At 42.7% G+C, this 21,638-nt stretch overlaps 1 protein-coding gene across 4 annotated transcripts in view; it reads left to right on the top strand.

The window, feature by feature from the left end:
* Positions 1–3,284: 3,284 nt before the first annotated feature.
* The window catches only part of GALNT7 (polypeptide N-acetylgalactosaminyltransferase 7), a 134,402-nt gene continuing 116,048 nt past the window's right edge, over positions 3,285–21,638 (top strand). For 3 of the 4 annotated variants that reach the window (XM_077144306.1, XM_077144307.1, XM_077144308.1), the window contains exon 1: positions 3,789–3,964. In XM_077144306.1, coding sequence (XP_077000421.1) covers positions 3,839–3,964 — 126 coding nt within the window. In that variant the 5' untranslated portion in view covers positions 3,789–3,838. Of the gene's footprint in view, positions 3,431–3,788; positions 3,965–21,638 lie in introns of those variants that run through there. The other variant, XM_077144309.1, reaches the window with a different exon arrangement.

Here is a 21,638-nt window from a genome sequence, read left to right as displayed (position 1 = left end):
GCTTTGAATCCCGACTTGAGAATAATATTAATATAAACCTCAGTTTGTGTAAAGATCAAGTTAAATAACGCATGTGACATATTGTGCATACACCAGGTGCTCAAAAAAAAAAGTTCTCTTCCTTCCTTGTCACCTTGCTGCCCTTCTGGGAGAAGGCACTGTCACCACCCACTGCAGATGACCTTATAATCTGGCAGGGGAAAATGTTTCTCTCCGCCACCCTCTCTGTCCCTCCCATACAGTTATAGTCTCTATCCTCTTCCTGGTGAACATGACCCTGAGGTAGACAAACCAGAAATATTCCAGCATGACAATCCCTGCCATCCAATAACTGTAGTATCCATAAAGTAAGACTTACACTCACACAGAACCAGAAACTTGTCCCATCACACTGTAGGCGGTTAGTATTTGCATATGTACTTGATCTCGATTATTCCTTTTATAATATTGGAGTTAAGGATAGTCATCTCTAAACAGCAGGTAAGAGCCCTGGGTTCTGAAAGGGTAAGTGCCCTATCCTGACCTGAGCCTTGAATGCCACTCATTTCTTAAACAGAGTTCTGTTAACTTGTAGGAAGTCCGCCTCCCTAATGTTGCAAAGTACCTATGTTAAAGTACACTTTTTTTTTGTATGCTGGGGTCACATTTCATTCGTTTTCCTTGTGAGCATCCCCTTATTGCAGCCCCATTTGTGGATTTTTTTTTTTTGGTTTGGTTTTTCATTTGTCTGCTTGCTTGGGAAATGCATGGGCCAGGATGCATTTCCCAAACTCAGGCCTCCCACATGGCAGGCAGTAATTCTAACTGCCCATGCACCCCTGAAAAGGTCTATTTTTTAACTCCATTTAACCATTGTTAGAACTCAGAGAAACGTGGCCTATGTCCCATTCATGAATTCCCAGCAATGTGTCCCTTCACCGTGTATTTTAAATTTTCTGTGAGAAACGGAAGGGGAGGTGGTGGTGGTTGTAGGATCTTCTCAGAATACTATTTCTGCCAAAGAACCATTCTAAATTGTGATAAATATTACTTTCAATGTGCGTAAGTGCCCAACTATGCATACCAGTGAAAATAAAACCTATTTTCTTCATAGTAAAAAACTGTCTCCTCTGACTCAAGATGAGAGCACAAATGAAAGGTTTAATCAGCCCTGCAGACTTCATCTGCTGATTTCAAAGGAAACTTCCCTTATATGATCATAATGAGGATCCCTGACGGTGACCTTGTTCAAGCCCAGTCTGCCTAGGGGAATCCCTGCTTTGCTAACGAGTCCACCTGACTTCCGAAAGCCTCCAGTGCGGTCCTAGTCCATCCTTCCGATCTACCTAAATAAATCTTTCCCCACCTACCCCCTCCTTCCAGGTTTTCTCAGGAGGTGGGACGCAGTTTGTCAGATCAGAAACACCTGGGGACTTATTAACAGCACATTCTTGGGTCCCCAAATTAACTGAATCTTTATCTAAGAGTGGGGCATTGGCTTTTTTTTTCAGCATGACATTACCCAGTACATTCATCCTATGTCAATTAAATATTCCAGGTCTTTATCACGCACACAAAAAACAAGTCTTGAGCTAAGTCCTCCTCATACTTAAAGCAAGTGATTTTTCAGTCAAGCCAGAAAACGCCTAACTATATGATAGTTCATCCTACTTTCCCCATCTTGTCCACGAGGATGACTGTGAATATTTTATGGAAATTCTGATATTAGATGTCTGCAGAATTCCCCAACATACCAGGTATTGTAATCTAAACAATGAACACATGAAGTTAGATTAGTGCCATTCTTTCTTTTTTTTTTTTTAACTTTCCCCCTTTCTCAACATTCCCCGAAGGGGACTTTGCAAATACTTTTTTATTCACTGTTCAAATCATTCTGGGATTTATCAGGGCATCATTCTGGACAAACCTATAAAATCTCATGCCTTACTCATGGTTCCATGTACTTATGGTGTCAATTAAACTGTTCATATAAATTAGGAAACACACTCATCAAAATAAACATTTTGTACCAAATAAACATTTTTTGCTTTAGTAAGTTAAAGTTTTAAAATATGAATTACTACGTATTTTTAACCCCTGCAATACTGACATTCCTTTGCTCTTCATGCAAAAACATGTTTTAATTTGTACATTAAGTCACTATCATTGTACACTCTAGGCGTTCCTAGATTATACCATTTCAGTCTTTATCGTCTATCTTTTTTTATGATTTCATTTGTGCCCCCAGCCCTCCTCCCTCTATCATTCTCACATTCAGCTTCATTCAGTGTACTAACATTATTGTATTACAGTTAGGGAGTATTGTGCTATCCATTTCTGAATTTTTACAATCAGGCCGATCGCACAATCTGTAACCCTTCAGCTCCAATTACCCAATATCTACCCTATTTCTATCTCTGTTCTTAACTGAAATTCTCCAAGTTCATTCACTAATGTTAGTTCATAGCCATGAGACCATACAGTATTTGTCCTCTTGTTTCTGGCTAATCTTTACCTATTTTGGTGATTCAAATTTCTTATTTCATCCTAAAATTTTAAATCAGGGTATTTAAAATACTCCTAGATAGGAGAGTGGCGGTCTTTCAATATCAGGAAAAAGAACAAACTCTCATCACCTTAAAATTTAAAGTCTTAAATCACGCATTTCCAGGGGGTGGTACACTGAAATTGTCATTGCATACCATTTCCTGATATAGTAAAGTGACAGGCCTCTTTATTAGAAGAGATGGGCATAACTGTTATTTCCTCAAATGGGACCTTTCCTGAAAATTTTAGGTCTCACTGGCAGAAATGGTGTTTGAAAAACAGAAATCAAGAAGCCTTCATCCAGTGAAAAAACTGAGGTCTGAGAGAGGCAATGAAGGTGAAGTATTGTTTTAAAAGCCCGAAAGCCTCGATCCTTCTAATTGAAACTTCCCAGGCCGTGAAAATGTTGACGTTCTATTTATTAGCAAGGTGGAAGAGGTGAAGGTTGGCTTTCTTCTAATTAGCCCAAGGGAAACTGAAATACTGGCTTTCCTAGTGAGCTCCTCGAGCCCAGTGATATTTGCACATCTCACCTGGGCCTTTCAGTTACAAAGCCACCTCCTTAAGGAGCCCTGTGAAAAAGCCAGAACAATCAATAAGGAAAAATCCTCCTGGCAATAAATCAGCCACGTGGAGCTGCTGTCGCTGCGGCGCGGGAGCCTGACTTCCTGGTGTGCGTCGGCGGGGCGCGGGGCCCGGGCCGTGGGCGTGAGCCCGGGAGGTGCGACCCGCGTGGGCTCGAGGTCCGGGGGCGGGGCCGGGGATCCTGGCGGGCACGGGCGTTCGGGACGGAGCCGGGGTCCATAACCACAGCAAAAGTTTGGGCATCTGGGAGCTTTAAGCAGCTGAGATGTGGGACAAAGGCGCAGCAGCAGACCTGGGCAAAGTGGAAGTTAGTTACGAGGTCAGGGTGAATGAAACCCGGGGCGCTGGAGGGGGGCTCGCGTGGGCAGCGGTGCAGAGCTCCGCGGGGACAGGCTGGAGGGAAGGGCCGCTCCGAGGAGCGAGGCTCTGGGGTCGGGCGCAGCTCAGCCGCGGCCGCCGAGGAGGAAGGGGCGGCGGCGGGGGGAAGAGCCCGGGGGAAGGTAGAGCCGAGGGGAGTTCCGGATCTGGGCTGGAAAAGGCCGGCGGCGGGGCGGGCGGCAGCGGGGGGGTGGGGGAGGCGGCACCGGCGGCGGCGGAGGCGGAGGAGGAGGAGGAGGAGGAGGAGAGCCCGCGGGGGGGGGGGAGGAGGGAGCGGGGAGCGGGGAGCGGTGGCGGTGGCGGTGGCGGCGGCTGCGCCGGGCTGCGCGTCTCTCGCCGCCGGAGGAAGATGAGGCTGAAGGTTGGGTTCATCTTACGCAGTCTGCTGGCGGTGGGCAGCTTCCTGGGGCTGGTGGTCCTCTGGTCTTCCCTGTCGCCGCGGCCGGACGACCCGAGCCCGCTGAGCAGGATGAGGGTGAGTGACCCGCGCGGCCCCTCCGGCGGGTGCGACCTGCAACTTGTTTTGCTCGCGCGCGCGGGGCGGCAGCGGGGCGGCAGCGGGGCGGCGGGGTCGGGCGCGCCGGGGGCGCCGCAGCTCCGCAGGTGGGCCCGGCTCCCGGCTCCCCGGCACCGGCGCCCGGCTCCCGGCTCCCGGCTCCCCGGCACCGGCCCGCCCCCTCGCCGCCCCTTCCTCCCGCGCTTCCCCGCCCCGGGCGCTGCCGCCTACCCCGGCGCTGAGGCGGCGGCCAGGGCGGTCGCGCTCGGTGCCGGGGCCGCCAGCGCCCGGCTCCCAGGTGCGGGGGCCGCCACGGCCGCGGGCGGGGGGCGCGGGCTTGGTCCAGGCTGCGGCCTGTGGCGCGGGCAGGCCTGAAGGAGGCGAGCGCCGCTTCCGCCGCCGCCGCCGGTCCCGGGGGCCAGGCCCCCTCGGTCCCGCCGGCCCTCCCGCCGCGCCGCCGCCGCCGCCCGCCCCGGGGAGCTGGCAGCCGGGGCTCCCCCCAGCCCGCCCGCCCGCGGCACGGCAAGGGCGCCCCGCCTCCGGCTCTGACGGACAGCGCCGCCTGCCCTCCACGCCGGGGCCGGGGGCCGGGGGCCGGGCGGGACGAGGCGCCGAGGCCTCGCCCCGGCCGACGAGGGGCGGTGGGCCCCGGAGCCGACGCTGCCCCCGCCCGCTGCCGCCTTTCTTCCCGGGGCCGGCGCTCGGGGTCGCCGCCCGCGGGCTGGGGCTGGGGCTGGGGCCGGAGCGGCGGGGGCGCGTGGCGCGGGCTCCGCCTCCCCGGCGGCCGCGGGCCCCTCCGGCCGGGAAACTAACTTGCGCCGGCGCCCCGCGCGCTGCTGCCGGCTCGGCGGGGGCTGCCCGGCCGGGGGCTGCCGGCGGCTCTCGGGGACGCTGCCGTCTGCCGCCCCGGGCTCGCTGGCAGCCTCGGCGCCCCTCGCCTCGGAGGGGTTCCTCGGGCCGCCGGACGGGAGTGAAGCGCGAGCCGCTTCGCGGCCCCAGAGCGGCCTCGGCCCGGCCCGCGGAGCCCGGGGTCCCCGGCGCGGCTGCCCGAGGGGGAAAGGGCGGGAGCTCAGGGCCGCGACGGGCGCAGGGGGCCGGGGGAAGGCGCGTTCCGTGGCCCGGTGCCTCTTCTGCACGTATTATCTGCGTTCTGTCCTGTGAGCTCTTTTATTAACTTTCCTTCCGAAAAGTGTGTGTTGGGAAGTTAGGTTGAGAAGGCTTGTGGCATCCTTTCCCAAGAATGGACTCCCAGCAGGAGCTCCCCTTTTCGGTTCTTCCGTATATATTAAGATTGAGCTTACTCTGAGCTTTAGTATTTGAAGTCTTTGCTTCAGTGGAGTTCCTTTAAATTCCCAGGGTGGGTGGGACATGAAGTCATCTAAGTGAATGATAATAAAAAGTACCAAGTTTTCCTTTTTTAGTGTGTCTGTGGTTTTATACTTCTCTGCTTTCCTGGAGTGTGGTGGCCTTGTTACGATTTTGCTTTCAGAATGATTTGTTAACAAAGGATAATTGGGTATTGCGATTATTTGAGAATATTTGTGATAAGTCATCAAATCGCCCTTTACATAAAGCCAAAAATGTTAAATCTCCATTTTCTCGAGAAGTTGAGGAACAGCTGACAAAACTAGCCATGTTCAGGATGTCCTGCAGTTCAGATGGTGTCTTTCAAAATATGGGGCTTGGAACCAATTCCCAACTGGGGAAATATCATTTTAGTAGTGCTGACGTAGTCAAGGACTAAGCCACCGAATAACTGTAAAAGGAGGTGATAGTTTGATTTTTGATCCAACTTGTTTGATAGGTTGTCATTTGCTCCAGTGTTATTTCCATCATGTGCTAAAGACAATGTCTTAGGTTTAAAACTTAAGACTTTCAGACATAACATTAAAAAGAATCCTTGTAAAGTCCCCTTGGGGGATGGTGAGAAAGGGGGAAAATTCAACTTCTACAAGTGGAGAATTTTTGATATTCTCACAGGCAGTGGGGACAACCAAAGCAATAGGCTGAGCGGCCAATCTTGGGGTTTGTTCATATAAAACTTAACCCTACAAAGGATAGGTTAAGCCTACTTAAAATTAGGCCTAAGAGTCATCCCCCAAGAGAACCTCTTTTGTTGCTCAGATGTGGCCTCTCTCTTCAGCCAACACAACAAGCAAAAAGCAAGCTCATTGCGCCCCCTGCCCCCCCCCCCACGTGGGACATGCCTCCCAGGGGTGTGGACCTTCCTGGCGACGTGGGACAGAAATCCTAGAATGAGCTGAGACTCAGCATCAAGGGATTGAGAAAACCTTCTCGACCAAAAGGGGGAAGAGTGAAATGAGACAAAATAAATTGTCAATGGCTGAGAGATTCCAAACAGACTTGAGAAGTTATCCTGGAGGTTATTCTTACACATTAAATAGATATCACCTTGTTAGTCAAGATGTAATGAGAGGCTGGAGAGAATTGCCTGAAAATGTAGAGCTGTGTTCCAGTAGGCATGTTTCTTGAAGATGATTGCATAATGATATAGCTTTCACAGTGTGACAGTGTGATTGTGAAAATCTTGTGTCTGATGCTCCTTTTATCTACCTTATCGACAGACGAGTAAAACATACAGAATAAAAATAAATAACGGGGAACAAATGTTAAAATAAATTTAGTAGATTGAAATGCTAGTGATCAATGAAAGGGATGGGTAAGGGGTGTGGTTTGTATGAATTTTTTCTATTGGCTTTTTATTTCTTTTTCTGAATTGATGCAAATGTTCTAAGAAATCATGATGAATGTGCAACTATGTGATATTATGAATTATTGATTATATATATGTAGAACGGAATGGTCATATGTTAAGAATATTTGTTCATTGTTATATTTTTTTAAAAAGGTTTTTTTTAAAAAAAGAATGCTTTTGAATCAGTAGAATCAAACACTTTTAGTAACTTTCCAGGCAGGTGGTAATCTAAGCATTTTGAGGTATTGCTTATATATCATAAGAGCATGAGTAAGGGACAATTAGCTGCCCTGAAATAAAAACCAACCCTAAAAATGACTGAGATGCAGCACTGAGAGAACATTGTTTTGGATAAGTTTCTGACCAAATTATTTGATTCTGACTCCTGGGTTTCCCCCTTGCCTTCTGGTTCTTTTACTTTGATTATGACTACACCCATCTCCGCCCTGTTTCTCCTTTAATCTGCTCATGCATGAACTTTTTTGGAACCCTTCAAATGGCCTGAGATAGGCTAGAACAATCCAATTTACCAAATATAAGTTCTGTCTCTACTTGCGCAAGTTTGAACTCTGTGGCTCTGTCCTGTGCCGTTTTCTGTCTTTTACTTTGCGTATTCCCAGCCCTGAGGGCTGTTACAGCTTAGGCCATCCTGGCCTGCTCTTGGTCCTAGCTCTAGGCCTGCCCACCTCTGAGCAGTCTGCAGAATATGACTCATGGTCAGGACAGGAAAAACAGAGCCTGTATGTCTGTCCCACCTTGGGGCCTCTTACCCTTTCTCTGAGGAGAATGATGTGAAAAAATGAACTTGCTGTTCCAATTGTACTCTCAGCTATGTGATTTTTCACTGATTTATTCAAGATAGTGTTCTGTGCCTAGTGGGCACAGGCTGAGGGCTGGCTGAGCAAACACTCCTTGTCCCTAACCTCATGGATTTTGTAGTCCACTGAGAAAGACACATATTAATCAAGGTTTCCCAAATATACAAGTAAAAATTGTGCCACAAGCTATGAAGAAAATAATCTGGGGCAAGGAAATGGAGGAGCTGGGTCATAAAAGCCCTACCTGAGAAATGACTTTTGAGTTACTATCTGAAAATGTGAACAAGAGCAGTCGTTAACCGGTGATGGAAGGAGCACTCCCAAGAGGGAGTAGCGTGTCCAAAGGTCCTGAGGCAGCAGGTGGCATGGCGAGCTGAGAAACCTGAAGAGGACCAGTTTAGTAGGAGTGTGGCGACAAGGCTGCCAAGGTTAACCTTGGCTCTTACAGACCAGGCTAACGGTGAGGTCTTAAGAGCAGTCAGAAGCCACCGAGGGATTTTAAGTCGGAGATAGACATGGTTAGAGCTGTGTTTTGAAAAGATCACTCTGGTTGCAGAAGATATAAAATGACCTAGAGCAAGAGCAGATAGTAGGTGTCCTGTTGAAGGTTATCTAATCGTGTGAGACACGATGTTGCTTGGTTTGGTGAAGTGACGGTAGAGATGGGAAAAAATAAACTGATTCAAGAGTGACTAGAGAGGCAGGTTTGATGATGGAATGGGAATTGAAGGAGAAGGTATCAAGGAGGCTGGGGATGATAGACCCATTTATTACTGAAAATTCTGAAGAGAAAATTTATACATCCTTATGCTGTATTTTATGATTATGGAAAGGCTGGTTTTTTTAGTTTTTGTCCTCTTGCTATTTTGAGGTCAGTGTTTAAGGCCTTCTGTTCTTACCTGAAAAGTACAGAAAGTTCCCTTAAGTAAATTAATAGTGTTTCCCAGATTACAATGGCCATTTCGACAAATCTTTAGGTTAGTGGTTCTGTTACAGTGTATTCTGTACCCGTGAGAAACTGCATGCAAATGAATGCAGTCGTAAAGCCCTTAGTGCCACGGAGGCTGAGGGTATACACTGTGCAACTAATCCTGTTAGGACAGGTTTGAAGGGAATATTGCATAAATGAGGTTGTAACTATGAATTGATTACCGTATCTCAGTCAAGCTCAGCCTTATTCAGTAATGATTGGTTGTAACCTGAAAGACCTGTCCTACACCATGTGATTTTATTTCAAATGGCAACTCCACTTACACTATTTGGGATGGAGCTATCACTTAGTAGCAAAAGTGTGATGTCTTAAATGGTCACTGTTCTCTCAGTCCCCCAGGCTTCCTTCCTGAGGTTGGATTTTTAGTTTCTTTCGCTTTCCCTCCTTTCCTTTCCCCTCCTCCTGAACCCTTAGCGATAAATAATCCCACATTACAAATCTAAGAAATATGGGGTTTACTAACTTCCTGAAGCTAATGCAAAAAATGTATATACACATGCTTTTCTCCGGGGTAAGAAGTAGCAGCTTTCATGTTCCTTAAAGATGCCTATAAACCAAACAAGGCTGCAGACCATTCCCTAACATATAAGCCCTTTGGAGGCAGGATTCATTTTCCCTTTTCATTGAATCTCTCCCCAGTTTGCTGAGCTTACAGAGGTACATTTCAAATTTTTATCAAATAAAATTGAAGTGGGGAACATTCATGTATATCTTCCCCATAGATCTGGGCAAGTTCAAATTGGTGAATTCCAAAGAATTTCATAGGATCTCTCAGTCCTGTGGAAGTGTTTCCCATCCAGGAGTCTACGGTCAGGCAGCAGTCCTGCCACGTACCCCCTATGAAACTTCTGAGCTTGGGCCCTTTGTAAAACAAAATATTTGGAAATTCTAACTTCAGAGTTTCTTTTGGTTTGCTAAAGCTGCCAAAATGCAACATACCAGAAATGGGTTGACTTTTAATAGTGGGGATTTATTAAGAAACAAGTTACAATTCTAAGGCCAAGAACACATCCAAATTAAGGCATCCAGAGAAAGATACCTTCACTGAAGAAAGGCCGATGGCATCTGGGGTTCCTTGTCTTGTGGGAAGGCACGTGGTGCCATTTGCTGGTCCTTCTCTGGGCTCCACTGGCTGTCTCTAAAACATCTCTGGGCATTTCCTTGGACATTTTCTTTCTTTTCCTCTGCCCTTCACCTGGTTTCATCTCTCTGCTCTCTGTCTCCACACGTCTCTGATCTTTGAGCTCTCTGTGTGTCCTCTCTTAAACGGCTCCAGTAAGCAGATTAAGACCCACCTAGAATAGGGTAGGTCACATCTCCAGGAAACAACCCGACGAAAGGTCCCACCCACAGTAGTCCTGCCCCACAAGAATGAATTAGAGGAACATGGCTTTTTTGAGGTACATGACAATTTCAAACCAGCACAGAGTAATAAAAAAAGATTTGGACAGCAAGATTTGAACAGCTACGGAATGCGGGAAAATAATTGTGATTATTCGACTTCAACCTAGATAATTGTTTTTGTTTATATTTTAGATTCTAATTCTTATTCCTGAAAAATAAATGCACAATCTGGCAGGAGAAAAGTAGTTAAATTAAGAAATAAAAATATCTAGAGTACAGTGGATAAAGCTTGAAGCCATAAAAAGAATGATTTTATAGTTGGCTTATATATGGTAGAAGTGGGGGGAAGGCTGAGGAGGGGAAAAGCATCAACAGTGTAGACAGAAGTCTTTGTAAGATTCAGGAAATGTATTTATATTATAAATATGGTATGTCTAACTTTAAAAAAAAAAGAGCCTTACTCTTTGTAAAAACAGTCCTCTTTGTAAAAAGCTTCAAATAAAGGGGTCAGAGGAAAAAGGGAAATTTACCTCAAAATCAGTCAACCAAAGATGAATACTGTTAGCATTTAAGTGTGCAGCTGAACAGAAAGAGATAATCTCAGTAGAGATGACTACAAGGAGAAAAGTGTTATCGAAATAGGATTACCTCGTGTAGCTGGTAGGAAGAGAAATCGTGCTGGAAGGAATGGGAAAAGAAGATGCTCGTGCCTTAGAAGGAAGACGACAGGCTACAGCAGAGGTTTTCAAACTTCAGCAGCATGAGACTCATGTAGAGGGTTGTTTCAGTTTGCTAAAGCTACTGGAATGCAGTGTATTAGAAATGGATTGTCTTTGACAATGGGGATTTATTAGCTTACGAATGTACTGTTCTAAGGTGGTGAAAATAACCAAGTTAAGGCATCAGCCAACATCCAGGATGCCTCACATAGGAAAGCACATGACTGGTGTCTGCTGGTTCTTCTCTCCTGGGTTTCGTTGCTTCCAACTTCTGGCTTCAGTGACCTCCTCTCTCAACTCCTGTAGAGGCTTTTTCTCTCTAAGCTCTTGCAGCTTTATCCTCCCATAAAAGACTCCAATGGAAAGATTAAGAACCACCTTGAGTGTGGTGGGTCATATCTCAATGAAATAACCTAACCAACAGGTCCTGCCCACAATAGGTTTGCACCCACAGCAATGAATTAAAAGAACACGGCCTTTTCTGGGGTACACAACAGCTTAAAACCGGAATAAGAATATTAAAACATAGTTTGGGGCGGGTCACGGTGCTCAGCAGGCAAGAATGCTTGCCTGCCATGCCAGAGAACCTGGGTTCAATTCCCGGTCCCTGCCCATGTAAAAAAAAAAAAAGAAAAACATAGTTTGCTGGGCCTCAAACCAGGAACCAGAGTTTGTGATTCAGTAGGCCTGGGGTGGGGTGGAGAATTTGCACTTCTGACAAGTTCCCACGTGCCCAGCAGCATTAGCCACTGGTCCAGGGATGACACTGGTCTAGGGGAAGAAGAGACTTGGGAGGGTTGCAAAACAAAACAAAGAAAGTTTGATTTGGGGCATGTAGAATTTGGTTTTTTGTTTTTCACTTGGGCAGGCACTGGGAATCGAACCCGGGTCTCCCGCATGGCAGGCCAGAACTCTGCCTGCTGAGCCAATGTGGCCCGCCCATGGGGCCTGTGGAATTTTATGGACCACAGGTGCATCAGGTGAAATGCCTAACAGGTAGATGGAGTTCAGAACTAGATCCACAGAGTGCAAATCGTTGGCAGAAATGTGATGGCTGCAGTTTTGGGAGCAGATGGCTATAGTAAGGGAGCTAGTATGGATGAAAGCAAAAAACCTGGGTAGGTAAAAACCCTAGGAGGACGCCTTCCTTTAGGTCCTGCAGAAGGAGTGATGAAAGAAAGCATGGGCAGAGGTAAGTGATTTGGAGAGTATATCTCTGTAGAAAGTTTGAGCAGAAATAATTTCTCAAAGCTTAAGGTTATCAGCAATTTCAAATGCAACAGTGTTTGAGAAAGAACCAATCAGAATTAAGGATTTAGCAAGTGGCTTTGAAATCATTACCTTCTGGTAAACCATCCAGTAATACTTCTGTCTAGAGAGGAATATAATAGCATTTTCATTGGTATCTTAGTAAATAATGGAGGACTGGCTGGGATGAGAAAGAGTTCAGGTAAGTGAATCATCTTCACTTGGGAAGAAATACAAATAGAAAGAGGAAGGGTTTTGCTAGAGAACTGTAATTGTCAAAGAGGACACTAATCTTGTGGTTAATTAGGTGCGTCTCTACTGTGTGTATAGACACACGTATATATATTCCAAGTTGTACCTTATCATGTGGTGATGATATGGTGTGGTAGTTAGGTTCAGGTGTCAACTTGGCCAGGTGAACATGCCTAGTTCTATTGCTGTGGACATAACCCACTGGTAAGTGAACCTCATCTGTTGTTGATTACACCTGCAGTCGGCTAGGAGGCATGCCTGCTGCAATGAATGATGTTTGACTTAATTGGCTGGAAGCTTAAATGAGAGAGTTCAATACAGCACAGCCCAAGCAGCTCAGCCCAGGCCTTTGGAGATGCAGAAAGGAATCACCCCGGGGAAAGTTGTTGGAACCCAGAGTCCTGGAGAGAAGGCGAGCAGAGATCACCCCTTGCCTTCCCACGTAAGAAAGAAGCTCATTGGAAAGTTAGCTGCCTTTTCTCTGAAAAAGTAATGAAATAAATCCCCTTTTATTAAAAGCCAATCCTTCTCTGGTGTGTTGCATTCTGGCAGCTAGCAAACAGAACATATGGTAATAAATACTATATATAATATGACATGATTATCATACATGTTAGGCATTTTTGTACTCTTTGTCTGAAATCCACTAATTTGAAAAACAGTTTAATATTTGAAGTTGGAAAAGAAATTTTATCCTGGAGTGTATCAGGCATTTAATTTTTAATACATTGATTTGGCTGATGTACTTTTATGGGAAATAATAGCTAAACAGTATGCTCAGCATTTCAGTAATCTTAGTTTTTAAAAAATGAGGTCCTCTATTTAATTGTGGCTCTCTGTGTGATCCCAGAAGCAGTACTGAGGCAACGTGAACTGCAGTTATCCTGCACTTTAAGTGTTTTTTGGAGAGGGAAGAACTTCCAGTTGCTTTATTTGCTAAGAATCCTGAATATTTCAAAATGTGAGATGTTCTCGTTGCTGTTCCATTATAAATTCCCTTCTGCGCTCCCCAACCTTTGTAATGTTTTCAAGTGTTGCTCCTGAGAAGCATTTAAACATGTCAATAGGGAGAACTGCTTCAGTTCACTGAGTGTAAGAACTGGTGTGCTGAAACTTGAGGAAAAAATTAACTTTGCGTTATTTAATTAGGTTTATAGAATTGCTGCAGAGCAGCCTGGTTTCCCAAATCTAGAAGGTACAATTAACTGCAGTATTATATCAATACAACTAGTCTGCTAATAGGCTTCCAAGTAAAGCAATTGGAATTTGTTATTACCAAGGATATTTTAAACTGAATGAATTAAAATTAAATCATGTACTATTGGGAACAGTTTTGTGTGTGCGTAGGATAGATGACCTAATCATTTTTTCATCTTTAATTTTTATTGATTCTCTGGGTTTAGGAATACATCTGGACCCCAAGAGGTATGCTTCTCCCTTCAGCCACAAGCTTACATGCTTAAATAATTATTTGGCTTACACATAATTTTAGCATTTATACTTATTACCTTTATAAAATATCTTATAAAATGCTTTAGTGCTTAAGTGTTAAAGTACTTACTATGAAAACTATATATTCATTGGTATTATACATACCTTATAAAAAGAAAAAGTCAGTAGTAGAGTAAGGGTGACTGAAGTAAATATTCTGAGAAATTCCCAAAACTATTTTTTTGCCACTCTTATGAGAAGCTGGATGTGTCAGCATTTCTATTTATTAAATATTTATCTTTGAGTTTTGATTTTCCTTTTAATTAAAACACACGCACAAAAACCTATGATAAGGTGTGGGCCAGCAGGCAGAGTTCTCACCTGCCATGCCGGAGACCTGGGTTCGATTCCCGGTGCCTGCCCATGGAAAACAAACAAACATACTCTCTTAATGTGAGCAGGGGTTGTAAGTAGTTTTTACAACTATGAAAATGCCTAACCATTTCTTCTATTGGAACTATTAATTTAAAACTAACCCGTTGATTCTGACTATTAAAGTGGAACAGTCTTTTTTTTAAAAAAAGTTTTTATTGACACATCTTCACACACATACATTCCATACATGGTGTATAATCAGTGGCTCACAATCTCATCACATAGTTGTGTATTCATCACCGTGATCATTTTTTTAGAACATTTGTGTCACTCCAGAAAAAGAAATGAAAAGAAAAAACAAAAAACTCATACATACCATAACCCTTCCCCTCTTTCTCCGTTGACTGCTAGTATTTCTATCTACCCAATTTAATTTACTCCTTATCCCCACCATTATTTTTTTGTGTCCATTTTTTTTTTACTCATTGAAACAGTAGAATCTAAATGTTGTGTAAGAGACACTTTTGAACAGTTTTACAAAATTTTATGAAGTAATGTGTTTTGAAAAACTATAGTAACAGATGAAATATCATGTTTCTAAGAGAATTTCTGTTTTTGATAAATTCTTTAGAAAACTTAAATAGAACAAGGCACATTTGTACAATGAAGAAAGTCCCTAAGTCGTGATGTTTGAAATGCTCTAGAGGTTCTTTGCTGGTCAGCATTTATTATTGCACTTCAAATTTTTTATTCTGTTGAATTTGAAGTAAATATTTCATATACTTTCTACTGGCATCTATTAATGTAGAAAAAAGAATCCTTCTAACCCTAACACAAAACAAAACTACCAATGTACATACGTGAATCATGCAAGTGTTATTCAGCCAGAATGTATCAAAAATATCTGGATGAAGAGGTTCATTTATTAAATATCAAAGAAGTATGCTATGGAGATTCCATTTCTATTTAGATTTGTAATAGTTTATAGTCAGTTGTATAAGCATTTCAGAAATGACTCAGGCACAGTCTGGGGGGGTTGGTTTAATGTTGCTTATGAAAAGTGTATGTATATTTGTGATGGGCAATGTTTGCCTAAAGGAATTTACCATGCGTTTTGGTTTGCTAAAGCTGCTGGAATGCAATATGCCAGAAATGGATTGGCATTTTAACAGTGGGGATGTATTATCTTAGAAGCTTGCAGTTAGGAGGCTGTGAAAATGTCCAAACTAAGACTCATCAGGGTGACACCTTCTCTGAAGACTGCGTGCTGTGCCCCCCTGTCACGTGGCCGGGCACAGGGCGACCTTGCCTGGGTCTCATCGCTTCCAGCTTAAGAGATACTAGTTTTTAATTATGCTTATTTAGGATGGCTTAAATCCTCCCCCCAAATTCTTCTGGCAGTTTCATATTTTGCTGTTCAATTCTTTTTTTTGGTATGCTGGATGGCGGGGTCACATTTCATTATTTTTTCCATGTGAGTATTCTGTTATTGCAGCACCATTTATTGAATTTTTTGTTTGTTTGTTTTTGTTGGTTTCTTTCTTTGTTTGGGAAGTGCATGGGCTGGGAATCAAACCCAGGTCTCCCACATGGCAGGAGAGAATTCTACCATTGAACCACCCTCGCACCTCCATGTTCAATTCTTATTAGACAATTTGGTGATTATATATAGTTTTTAAAGTTTAATCTGACTGAATTAGCCTTTTAATCTCTAATACAACAAGATGTGTGTGCACATCTCAGTATTTTTACCTTTGCACTCTGTTTTACATCTTTTCTTTTGAAAAAACTCATTTAAGAACCTCTGATGAAAACTCTGCTCACTCTTGCCTGGGTGATCTAAAATGAATAAAAAATCTGTTAGAGTTTTGGCAAGTAAGCTCTCAATTATGGTAGAGAATAAATGATGATAAAGTGCTTTTTAGATTAATGGAATGGAAATGACTGAAATCATATTACTTTACACATGCAGATTTTACTACTATGGTAGGGTATTTAGTTTTGAAACTGAAAGATCACTGTTAAGATTGGGAAACAAAGACTTTGATCACTTAACATATGTAATTGTATTTTAACATTTCAGCAAAGGATTGGTAGAATGAGAAATACAGACATGTAGTTTCATTTACTTTTGCTGCCTGAGTGTACAACACAAGTCCAGTATGTGTAAAAAGAAGGTAGGGGGGCGATGTGTCCATTCAAAATAAATTTGCTTGCAGTCCAGGAAGATCATAGTTTGTGGTGAAGAGAAAAATACTTTTAGCAAATAGTTTTCTGGAATTTTCTGTTCTACAACTGTGCTAAAAGGGGGTGGTTTCCAAACACCTCGGCATTTTAAAGAACCAAGTTTGCTTTATGAAATTAAGAAACCCTTGCTCCTCTTTCTGTAACTAATATTTAGACTACTCTCAGCTTGTTTTTCCTGGTGTCCTCTTTGAAAAATCTGAGGAAGGTTTTAGTAAACATGGCTCCCTTTTACTTTCCACAAATTACTGCCACAGAGAATGCCCGCCGCTCTGTGCAGCCGCCTGCACCTGTGACTTCATTGACGAGAGTCGCAGGCAGAGTCTAATGAATAGGTTCACAGTGGTATACGCATGCTTCATAAGAAGCTGTTGTCATCCTTGACCTCTACTCAATTAACTAGTAACACCAAGGGAAAAGTCAATATTAAAATCTTTGTTATAGATTGGCAAAAATTTCTTCCTGAAGATAAAGTGAATGAATTGAAACATTTGTTCTGATTTACAGCTGCTTCTTTAGCTCATATAACAGGTGCTTGCGTTTTAAAAGCAAACATGTCTTGTGTAATGATTTATGACTTAGGGGGGTTGATAAAATGCAGAAAGGGTAGCTAAAGGGAAGTCGTGACATTAAAAGAACAAATGATTTTTACTGTTATAGACAATCAGAGACATAAGGTAAATAAAGGTAATATATATTGCTCAGTATTTTTGCTTTCTAATGAATTGAATTACCTTTCCTTCTATTCCTTCAATTCTCCAAGGAAATAACTGTAATATATTTAACTATTTTTTTCTCCTGTAAGACAGAGGATTTCTTTCTTTAAAAGGCCTGGCATTTATTGAGTGGTTAGTGGGTTTCTTTGGGTTCCAGTGGGTGTTAAATGTCAGGATGATTCCTTCAAGGTTGAAAATGCCAGTCAGATGTTTTATTGACTACTAGAAGGTAGCTAGAAAAACCAGTCCTACCATTTGGGCACACAGCATGTTGCTTCTTCATGAAGCTGCTTCTTTAGCTCATATAACAGGTGCGAAGATTGAATTTTCTGAATATATCTCATTCTTTTTAGTTAAAGATAGCCAGACCTTCACAGTCCTTTGTCATACCCACAGCTCTTGTGATGAGTCAGTGCTAATGAGAAAATAAAATTTCATTTCTTAAAATAGGGATCATGAACTGTGGTAGTTACATTCAGTTGTCAACTTGTCCAGGTGAAGGCACCTAGTTCTGTTGCTGTGCACATGAGCCGATGGTACGTGAACCTCATCTGTTGCTTATTACATCTGCAGTCGGCTAGGAGGCGTGCCAGCTGCAATAATGATGTTTGAGTTAATTGGCTGGTGTTTAAATGAGAGAGCGCAGCGTAGCACAGCCCAAGCAGCTCAGTACACCTCATCTCAGCACTCGCAGCTCAGCCCAGGCCTTTGGAGATGCAGAAAGGAATCACTCCAGGGAAAGTTGTTGGAACCCAGAGGCCTGGAGAGAAGGCCAGCAGAGACCATCCTGTGCCTTCCCACATAAGCAAGAACCTCAGTTGAAAGTTAGCTGCCTTTCCACTGAAGAACAACACATTTTTTAAAAAATTTTTTATTAATTAAAAAAAATTACAAGAAAGAAACACAAACATTCCCAACACATGCTCATTCCGCTCTACACATACACTCAGCAATTCACAATATCATCACATAGTTGCATATTCATCATCATGATCATTTTCCAGAACATTTACATCAATTCAGAAAAAGAAATAAAAAGACAACAGAAAAATAAACGAAAACAGAAAAAGAATTTTTTACATACCATACCTCATACCCCCCTCCCTTTCATTGATCACTAGCATTTCAAACAAAATTTATTTTAACATTTGTTCCCCCTATTATTTATTTTTATTCCGTATGTTCTACTCATCTGTTGACAAGGTAGATAAAAGGAACATCAGACACAAGGTTTTCACAATCACACAGTCATATTGTGAAAGCTATATCATTATACAATCATCTTCAAGAAACATGGCTACTGGAACACAGCTGTACATTTTCAGGTAAGAACTACACATTTTTAACAAAATAAATCCCCTATTATTAAAAGCCAGTCCGTCTCTTGTGTGTTGCATTCCAGCAGCTAGCAAACTAGAACATGAACCTTTCCCTTTTTTTGTTTTGGTTCTGTGTGATCATTGTGCAGTCCTTTCCCGCTACTCTCATAGGCATCACTTTTTAAAACAACTGCTTGAAGAAGCTATTGCATCCTGAGAAAGGCACAAATCTTGGGAGGGAGAAATGATGAAAGTTAAAGCTCAGATGATTGACTAGGAAGGGAGGAAAATTTTTTCTTGCACAAGACTTCTTTCCTTCATAGAACTGCTGATTTTCCTGGGTGGGCATGGGCTTAATTTAAAGTTTGTCTCCTATATGCAATGATGAGGTAGATTTTAAAATACTAAATAGAATTTTTTTGATAATATTTATAAAAAACAGATTTGGCACAGTGTTCTTGGTACTTTGAAATATTAATATTTTGAAAGTTGAATACTGAAGTTTCCGTGTACATGTCACCATCCCCAGTACCTCTCATCAGCTGACCATAAACACTGGTTCAGTTGTTGCACAGTTTTCCATAATCTTTTTTTTTTTTTTTTGGGTGGGGGCGCATGGTCTGGGAATTGAGCCCAGGCCTCCTGCATGAAAGGTATATAATAATCATTTTAAGTGTTAAAAAAGGTCAGAAAATCTACAGTACCTTATTAAGGCACATTCCTGATTTGTTTCTGGTGCCTTTTTTTAGATCTATATTTGTCTTATTTTCTTTCCTAAATGCATGGATCAGTACCAATATTTATGGTTGTCTTTATTTAGAATATTGAATACATACATTTAAAAACATATTTGCAATAAGTGACTGACACCCCAAATAGTAAACAAACAAAACAAAACACAAAGCCAAGCTTTAACTGGCTTGTGGTGAAGCAAAAAGTGTGAGAATGCTGCTGCGTTTCGATCTGCTGGTCATCAGTGGAACTTGCCTTTGCCTTGCCCAGGGAAGGCTTCGTTTGGGTGAATTCTCTTCACGGTTCTGTGGAAGTACAGAGCACCATGCATAACTCCCATTAAATATGTTTGAAGAGTGAACAGTGCACTCTCTGGCACTGGGAGTCTTGAAAAGACAAAGTCTCTGAGATGCCTAACCTAATATGAGGAGTGGAAACGACTGTAGGGGGAACTAAGATGATAAGTCTCAAAAAGAAAAGTGGAAAGTTCATCTTGGGGGGCTGGGGGAGGTAGTCTAAAATTGGCTCTTGAGCACTACAGCTACTTCACTGAAAGAATTTCCTTATTTTACAAGAATACAGGTATTGTATGTGTATGATTTTCCAACACAATTTGTTTCCTGTCCCAGAGTCTATAATGAAATAAAATGCATTTGGTGTTTAACACAATCAGTAAAGACCCGCAGCTGCAGGAACACTGAACTTAGAATTTAATATTGTGGACTAGTTACCAGGAAGTAGTACACGGTAGATCTGTGCTATAGGGAAAGTTTTATTTCCTCTTAGAAACCTTGCAGCCTACCCATCTTTTGCTTATGTTGTAATGCAAGTCAAGTAAGAGATACAAGCTCTGTGTAGGTTCAAGAGATTCAGCAGTCTCATGGTTTTGGAATAATCTGATATTCTTGTGGCGTTTTCTTGTCACTGTCTCATCATGGTTTTGCAAACCCCAAACAAGTCCATAACTAATTGAAAGGCTTCCTAGGGGAGGTACTTTCAAGTTGATTATAATATTCTTTACTAAATTGGGGCAGGGAACATGAGCTTTAAGGTGTAAGAAGGAGAGCTTGTGCCATCTGAAAGGAGGAAGAGCTTTGCTATGTATGGTACAGACTTACTGGTCAGGCCAATCTCTTGTAGTGGAGTTGGCAGCAGTAAGGATGAGGGGTCTAAACCACATCCATTTTTTTTCCTTTTTAAAAACATTTGGGTCAATAGCCATGATGTAAATATGTTGGAGAAATTGCATCGATGTTTAATTTACCTTATTGTAATATGCAGCTCCCCGAGGAGAACTGGCAGGCTGAAGATAAAAGCTGCCATCACTGTGTATAGAGGACACATACCCACTGACATGGTTGAAATCCTGGTCTGGTCACTAATAATAGCTTTGGTGAGCTTGACCCAGCGACTTAGCTGCAACCTCCCTTTCCACACCTGTCACGCGGACAGAAAACCTACCTCCTCTAGTGTTTTTGTGCTTCTGTTGGGTAGGTTTATGAGAGCCCCAGGACGGTGTTTCACACGCAGTTGTATACATGTTTTTCCCCCTCTTTTCTTTCTTTTTGTATGAGCATAATAATTTGTGAATTTTTAATAAATTCACTACTTTGAACTGTCAGGGGCTGGCTATCTTGCCTTAGCTTCTAGTCTTTTAGACTTTGGCCTTCCAAGTTATGTCCTTACAATAAACCGATGTTCTAAAATGAGGAAAGAGGGAGATACTGTCATTTATTCACTTTATAAATTTCACTTTATAAATATATTCTCTCTTTCTAAATGTAAATGTATGTTCACTGTAGAAAATTTAAAACTTGAAGCAGATAAGAAACTGAAAATTAAAAAATGAAAGAAGTAAGAAACTGAAAATCACTTGTAGTCTACCCTATCCAAAGATAATCAGCATTTACTGTTTGATGTATTCCTTACCCCAATTTAAATATATAGAGACCACAGTATATACTACTTTGTGAGTTAACTTTTTTATTTCACTGTAGAAGTACTTTAATGTATATATAGTTTTTCAGGATATACCCTGTTTTACCTTCTTGGTATCGGTCATTTTAGCACATAAAGAACATTGCTCTTTAGCGCATGGCTGTTTCCCCAGTTGACCCTCACTGAGCCCCTGAGGCAGCCCCTATTTTACCCCCTACGTTGGCTGCAGCTGACTCGCCCCTGGTCTTGGCAGCGTCCTAGAGGAGAAAGGTCCAAGTTGTTCTGGTGGCTTTTGTTTACCAGATGAATACACATTGTCTCCCTGCTCTTAACGCCTGGTGAGACCTGCACTCATTCTTAAACCTCAGACTGGAGGAACTCATGGCATCATTTTACAAAGCGCTGACAGCAAAAGTCATGCTCCCTTTGTTCGTTTCCAACCTGATACAGCTCACTGCTCTTGTTCTATTGTTAACCAAAAATGATTTCCGTTCTGTTGCAGATTCTCCCATATGGCACGCATTTTACAGTTACAGAAAATTCTCCTGATCAGTTCAATTAGGTTTCCTAGGCTTGGCAGTCACCTGCATGTTTCTCCATTGCCTCAGCAGCCTGATGAATCTGCTGTATTTATATTTAGGAATTTCTTTTATACAGGGAATCCCAACATAAAGGATTCCTTAACTTTGGTTGTAAGTCAAATGGTTTTAGGTATAACCCATATTAGATTGCTGTTCCTGTAGAATTAGACATCCAGTGTATAAATTGCATTTCAGTTAGTGGAAACTCATTTCATATCATGAAAATATC

This window comes from Tamandua tetradactyla, chromosome 26 (genome assembly GCF_023851605.1).
Source record: "Tamandua tetradactyla isolate mTamTet1 chromosome 26, mTamTet1.pri, whole genome shotgun sequence".
Lineage (NCBI taxonomy): Eukaryota > Metazoa > Chordata > Mammalia > Pilosa > Myrmecophagidae > Tamandua > Tamandua tetradactyla.
Note: the sequence above shows the minus strand (reverse complement) of the source record. Positions and strands in the feature narration are given on the sequence as shown.